Here is a 7758-nt window from a genome sequence, read left to right on the forward strand (position 1 = left end):
TAATAACTTAACAAACGCTATAATTCACAACGAACAATTCACGACCACCTTGCTGACTCAATTGTCCGTCCCTATCTCTGTTTGCAATTCAATTCCATTGTGGCCGTCTCTTATTGGCGGTCTTATATACAAGAATACCGCACATCTAGTAAACACTCGAGCATTCACGAACCTTCGAGAATATCATGACGTGTTACTAGCGTCACGTGACTTCCGCTGTCGTAACAATATATTCAGTTTGTCGATCAATTGGCTGTGAAATTGTCATATAAGTAAATTTATTTTTACATTAGTCATAATACTGCTAGTGAGGAATTTCCATTTAAACATCATTTGTAAACTCAGGCTCACAACTTACAACAGTGTACAAGTTTGTAGAATCCCCCTATTTTGTGATGTAGAAAAATTACTCTTATATAGTTATAGCGCAGCTGCTTATGGTATTTAACGTTTTCTACATAATCTAAATTTTTTGGCTTGAAATAGTCGAGTGCAATGTTTTCTGCACACACCTTATTACTAGAAGTCCAAAGCCATATTGCTACTGTCAGGTTTCGTAGTCCGGATTCTTTACAGAAATTGTCTGTGATTTGTATGCGATAAATTTGAACAATAAAGAAACAGCAATACAGTCAGGCGTTTATACAAATGTTCGTTACACCAGTTGTATATAAAGCTTTAAATAATTGTCTCTCTTTCACCAAAGCGCACTTCAGTGTACTAATTTGTTTATGTTAGTGAAACTCTTTGCCACACTGCCACTAAGTTCATGTTTATGTGAACGTTCAGCATCTGCTCTCTCAACACTGAAACTGTATGTAAGTTATTTATGGAAAAGCACTACTGAAGACTGAAGCATGCTAACATGTTTTCAGTAGTTATTACATGTACGTATATGATAGCCAATGATTGAAATAGCTAATATACTATTGTTGTACAGAGTTGTTTTAATTAGTAATATAATTTAACAATTAATAACAACTCTGTATGTTGATAGTACAGTACTTTATTAAAATAAAATTAAAATAAATAAAATACATATTTATGCTAATTTAAGTCTAGCTCCCCATGCAGTGTTACAACATAATAATGATTTGTTGACCTTTCATTGGATGTTTGTGGATTTTATGTGAACAGCCATGCAATTGTTTAAGCAATATTTCATGTAAAAATTGTTTCCAGATTTAATTCCGAAGCACCTATTTGTTAAAATATTTCTTGTGGGCATGCCCCCAGACCGCTTAGCATTAGCATGCCTCGCATGCTGATTGTGCTTCGCACAATATGTGTTGGCTTTTGATCTTAGAAATTAGAATCCCCCTTTCAAACATTCTGCTTACGGGTCTGTTCACCTAACAACAACAATAATAATAAAACAGTCTTAGGAAAGTACAATATTATATTAATACACTACAATACACAAACTATCAAGGTAACTCCAATTTAACCATTAACTAACAACAATACACAAGTAAGTTATTATGCACTAACTATAAATGTATGAGGTCGTCAAGAAATTAATGTCGCTTTTTTTTAGATGAAAAAAACCCGACCTCTTATATATCAAAACAAAACACTTATTAAATGAAATAGGCTCCATTCTTATCAAAGGTGCTTTTCCGTCAGGTTGTTAATGCCCTGATTAAATAAATCACTTGGCTTTGAAGCAAAAACATGTCGATGTCCTCTTTAACACCTTCCATATTTGCATACGTTTTCCCATTAAGATGGTGTTGCAGTGAACGAAAAAGATGGTAATCTGATGGTGCCATATCTGGAGGATATGGTGGGTGGGGGAAAACGTCCTAACCCAACTCTATAATCTTGTGTTGCGTCTAATGTGCCATATGTGGACGTGCATTGTCGTGGAGAAGAAGAACACCTTTCCAATTGACGAGTGAAGGGCGTTTCTGATGAAGGGCTTGATTCAAACGTTCCAGTTGCTGATTATAGATCTCCGCATTGACAGTTCGCTGTGGGTGGAGGAGTTCGAAATGTATTACTCCTTCGATGTCCCACCAAATGCAAAGCATCACTTTCTGCGGATGGAGTCCACGTTTTGGGGTCGGAAGTGGTTTGTCTAGGACTGAGCCATTATTTTTTGGTGTTTAATATTCGCATAGAGAATAAAGTTTTCATCACTGGCAAAAATTCTGTCCAAAAATGGTTCACGCGCATTAAGTGCCAGAAGAGACGAAGCAACGTTCACACGTTGGAAACGATGATCATCGGAGAGTTCGTGAGGCACCGAAACACCTTCTTTATGGAGTTTCCCCATGTTCCTTAGATGTTTACGTATTGTTTCATGAGAGACATGCAATTTCGGGGCCATTTCACGAGTGTGTTGCCTTGGGTTACACTCAACAAGCGTCTTCATAGCATCATTGTCAATTCCAACATGTAGGTGTCTGCCATCACAGTTTTTAAGGCTAAAGTCACCTGAACGAAATCTGCTGAGCCATCGTTCACACTTACAAACGTTCAAAATATTTCCATAAACTTCTTTGATACTTTTTGTAACTACAGAGGCGTTGTTTCTTCTTGTATTTAAGCAGCATTACATGCCGAATGTGTGTCTCATCGTGTACCATCACTATAGAAGATTAGAGTATACTAAACTTTACACATTATATAGGCTAGACCAACGTGACGTTTAGGTGGTTCGTTTATCTATTATACGTGATGCACGTTTTTTTTTAGGGGTGGTTAATGAAAGTGTTCCAAAACGCGACATTAATTTCTTAACGACCTAATACTTCTCTATTAAAGTATAGTTTGATAAAATATGGACCCCAACATAAAAAGACCACTGGCAAATAAACCACACTTATATTTAACAATGTGTTTCACTATGCTATATGAAATTCATAGCTCTCTTTGCTATACAGCTTATAAACAATCTTACCATCTGTTAATAAAAGAACCACTGTAATTTCCAGATCAGTCTAAATAAATAATTGATATCACATGACTGATGACAGTTAAAATGAGGTTTAATATAATTAATTGTACGTGAAAGTTCTTTTACAGTACGCTGTGATTATTTGCTTTTAATTATGCACAAAGCTACACAAGGGTTATCCGTGCTCTGCCCACCACGGGTATCGAAACCCGGTTTCTAGCGTTGTAAGTCCGCAGACATACCACTGTGCCACTGGGGGGCCCAGTACACTGTGATTATTGAAAGTAATTTGAAACCCTTAACTGAGTTTTAATTATAATGGAAGATGCTAATTTTTTTAAACAAAAGTTGCATGTGATCAATAAAGGTGAAGGGAACAAAATATGGTTTGTGTATTTTTATCAGTAATGCTTCCTTAATTTTTCTGTTGTATACATTGTTCTTTATCAAATAACTTTATGTTTTTGTGATTTATTTATGGTTACGTTTTTTGTGTTATTTTACAAGTGATGTTTTTTTTAAATGTTCATTAAATCTTTTTTTATTTTAACTAGTTTCAGCATTGTATGTAGATTCACATAGGTTGGTATTTGTGAAAACATTGAACTTTCATAAAATTTACATAGTTCCTTTTTTAGCGTGGGGTTAATGTAGCGTTTAGTGACTTAACAGGAGTCATTCATTCACTATTGTTTCTCATTTGCTTATCAAATCTGACAATAGAGATATTTGCCTTGTATAATATGTTTATTGATGAGAAGAGATAATTAGATTTTATCATCCTCAAAAAGAAAGATTTTCTTTAATTCGTAAGTCTTCAATGTAAAGTGAAATTTATGCTAAAAGCTAAAAATGAATTAAGAGCGCCAGAAGATTTTAAAAGGTTTGTTTGTTTGTAGTTAAGCAGAAAGCTACACAATGGGCTATTTGTGTTGTGCCTACCATGGGTATCAAAATCCGAGTTTTAGTGTTATAAACCTTCAGTATTACCGCTATGGTGGGGGCTGGGGCATTTTAAAAGGTATCTTATGAAAACTGCTAAACATTGGAAAAATACATGTTTGTTAAAATATTACAAAACTTTGTGTCAATTTTATAAAAATAAGACGCCAAAATTTTTTTAAAAAAAGCACAGGCTTGTTATTTGAATGCTTTTCTAAGCAAGTTGAAATGGTAACAGAGGTTAGTTCAAAAAAAAAAACACCGTACGAGTATTTGCCCCTTATATCACTAAAGCTTCTTCTTTTGTAAAAATCTCTGAATATTCCGTCAGTACGTTAAAAGATTCCAACCAGGCTGTCTTTATGGCGGACTTTAACGTAAAAAAATCTATTAACTGTACTCTGGAATTTTTTTTTTCTCAATGATTCCTAGGTCTTTCTTACATGTTTCCATCATCAAAGAATTTTTTCAGTTTTTCTGTTTCTCGTAACATTTTATATTTTAGAATATTCACTACGGCAAGTTTGAAGATCTAAGATCTAAATTGGTATTTCCACTTCACTCCATTCTCCTATTTTATGGATCCGTTATGTAGATAATATTTTTGCTGCCTTTAAGGAAAATCATCATATCGACTACTTTCTTTCACATTTTAAAGCACTCAACTCACATGTTTACAGTCGAAAATGAAGTCGATGGGAAATTTATTTTTGAAATATTTTGATTGAAAAAAGCGAAAGTAAATTTCATGGCATTCTTTTTCGTAAAGACACATCTGGGAGCATGTTCATTGAATTCTTTCTGTAGTCCTATACAAGAAATAGGGACCGTCAAAAATCTCTTTTAAACAGCTAAAAATATTTTCTCTTCTTGTCATGCTTTGTCAACAGATAAATGTGTTTAAATCACAACTAAAATTTCAAAACAAGCATCCTCTCATAGTCATAAATAAAACGTTGTCATCCCTAGAAAATGAATCACGACCTGAAGGTACAATCAACGATATAGAAAGACGTATTTTATTGTGTTACACCATATATATCCAGGCTTTCACGTGCTATCCAAAAAAACGTGGTTAAGAACAATTAAACAATACAACGTGGATTTAGAGGTGAACCTTTCCGTCATACCAGCAAGAAAACTAGGCCTAATTCTATCGCACAAAATTGTTAACATGGACATTTCAGGATCCGTGTATCAAACTACGTGTAGAAAGTGTGGTAATTCGTACAATGGTGAAAACGGTCTACAAGATTAATAAAACATTTAACAACCCCTTATCTTGTGTGTGCACATGGGTCAGAATAATCACTCTTGTTGTTGTTGTTCTTATGTCAAAATCGTTGGCAGAGAAAATCATACAGTAAGAAGAAAAATCAAAGAATGCTTTGTTTGTAGTTAAGCAAAAAGCTACACAACGTCCTATCTGTGCTCTACTCACCACGAGCGTTGTAAGTCTGCAGACATACCGCTGATCCACTGGGGAGGGGGTAAATCAGAGAAACTGTCGTTATTAAACATCAAAAACCTAGAATTAACCAGCATTCAGGTGTAAAATTATATTTATTTTAATATTTTCGTATCTAACAGTTGCCTTCAGTGGCTCAGCCGTATGTTTGCGGACTTAGAACACTAAAAACTGGGTTTCGATACTCGTGGTGGGCAGAGCACAGATAGCCATTGTGGAGTTTTGTACTTAACTACAAGCAACGAAAATCTAACGGTTGTGTTTTGCTTGTTTTTATTTTGTCAGCTAGAGACGCGGTATTGCTGTTGGTACTAAACACATAACGGTTTTGTTCAATTATTTAGTTGTATCCACCTAACGATGCTAGATAAACCAAGCAAAACCTGATATTGCTTAGAAAGGGGAAAAAAATTTGAAAAACATATTACTGGTTTTATCCCTAAACAAAATTTGAATAAAACACCGTAAAACTTAATACTATATATATATATAGATAGATATTGTTGGTTTGGATTAAACTATTACATAGTAATACTTGTTTACTTCAGAATGATCGCACTAGTGATCGAAATGTCCTACCTGTTTTAAATATATATTCTTCACTACTGTAAAAGCTCTAACTTGTAATAAAATAAACTATTACATACTTCAGAAAGCTCCAATCTCCCCTGATGATGGTGTACCGTGTAGTAAATGAAACGTTTAATAAGTTTTTTTTTTACTAATATCTTTAGAGCTTGTATTTAGTGAACTATTACCTCCACTTGGTTTTAGAAAAATAATATTTGCCTCAAGCACTAACTTATAGGTTTTTCATGAGATGTCTGCTTTTTCATTTCGTCACTTAAACTTGTAGTTCAAAAAATATGTAAATCAGGTAAAATAATCAAGCTTAATATTCCAAAGTCTACTTACTCCAGTTGGGTTTAGAAGTAGGAGGCGTCCACATGACTAACATTATTATCTTGTAAAAGGATGTTGTTAAGTATAGTTAACTAACTATCTTAAATTAAGCATTTCTTCCACTTAACACGTCTATATTTTGTTATATTAAAAAATCTTACCTTGGTGCAAAGACAGAAAAAACGAGGTAAATGTTGTTACTGTTCTAGATGTACAAACAGAAACAGAGAGATGAGTCTGAGTCCCATTTTCCCTAAAATTAATCATAAGAATGAAAAGCAATTATTCAAAAAATGCACATTAAACTGATTAATCTGTTCTAACTAATGGTAATATGAATATTCTCCTATTATTCAAATAATTAAAATTTAGGCTTACACTCGATTATATATTATTGTACACCTTGGTTACCATACTATACAGCTTACAGAAGGATAAAATCGTGAAAAAAACCGTCTTTAAGTATATTGTATAAACTTTATTGCATGAAAATTAATTAATATGTATTTCCATTAACCTTTGAGAAAATGTTTAATATGCACTTATAAAAAGTGACCTTTTATGTGCCTTTTACAAATGAAATCCACAATCTGTCACTACAGAACAAACTATTTGAAGATATTCAACTTACTCTCCGTTTCTGGAAACAATCTGGATTTCTACGAAGATGAAATGCAAAATGTTCTTTACTGGGCCAAGTTCGCTGGATCAAAAGAGGATAATCCTTTGGATGAATCCTTTTTTCATCTAAAGAGAAAATAAATACAATTAGAACATAATTTCATGCAATAATTCTGAACACAATTACAAAACTTAGTTAGGACTACCTGTTTGTGTTTATACAGTTATGACAGTCGTTGTGTTTTGACATTAATAGGCTTAAACTTTTTAGTAGAACTTCTAGAAGTGGTTTAAACTATGAGTGGATACCAGATCATAACAGCAGTAAGTAATATTTATATTACATCGCCTTGGTAGCAGCTAGTGTTAATAATTTTTCTTTCTTTTTTTTTTTTACATGGAGCTGTTTGGTTGTGCAAATACTACATTTAATTCCATTTTATTATGATGTCCAAGTGGACTTACGACGCTAAAATCCAGAATTTGATTCCCCGCGGTGGACTGAGTGGATAGTCTATTGTGCAGCTAAACAACAACAAATGTCCAATTCGAAAGCTGTATACGTAAATTACATTTATTTGATACGAAAATTTAGTATTGTGTTAAATTTCACTGAAAGCGTTATTGTACATTGAGTATTTTACATAAGCAGTGTAATTCAAGTGAAAAAAAAAAAGCTCTCACTTATTTTATTCAGTTACCAAGAAAAACAAAATTAAATTTGATTATTCTGAATGTATGTCAGGAATTAATGTAAAATAAATTTCGATCTCAAACTTCATTATTAATACTAAGTTTGACATATATATGTGCACTATATGTATAATATTTATTTTCGATGACGAGGAACCCACTTTGAGACTAATAATGGCTGGAGACGGTACCTGATGATGACAAAACCTTGTCGAAACGTTGTACATTT

At 33.3% G+C, this 7758-nt stretch overlaps 1 protein-coding gene across 3 annotated transcripts in view; it reads right to left on the reverse strand.

Moving 5' to 3' along the window:
- The window catches only part of LOC106460440, a 42696-nt gene that overhangs the window by 9151 nt on the left and 25787 nt on the right, over positions 1-7758 (reverse strand). For 2 of the 3 annotated variants that reach the window (XM_022387154.1, XM_013920136.2), the window contains 2 exons: positions 6847-6962; positions 6377-6468 (listed from right to left, as the gene is read on the reverse strand). In XM_022387154.1, the coding sequence (XP_022242862.1) occupies positions 6421-6468; positions 6847-6962 (164 nt within the window). In that variant the 3' untranslated portion in view covers positions 6377-6420. Of the gene's footprint in view, positions 1-4531; positions 4654-6376; positions 6469-6846; positions 6963-7758 lie in introns of those variants that run through there. The other variant, XM_022387153.1, reaches the window with a different exon arrangement.

The sequence above is a fragment of the Limulus polyphemus genome, unplaced genomic scaffold, assembly GCF_000517525.1.
Source record: "Limulus polyphemus unplaced genomic scaffold, Limulus_polyphemus-2.1.2 Scaffold770, whole genome shotgun sequence".
NCBI lineage: Eukaryota > Metazoa > Arthropoda > Merostomata > Xiphosura > Limulidae > Limulus > Limulus polyphemus.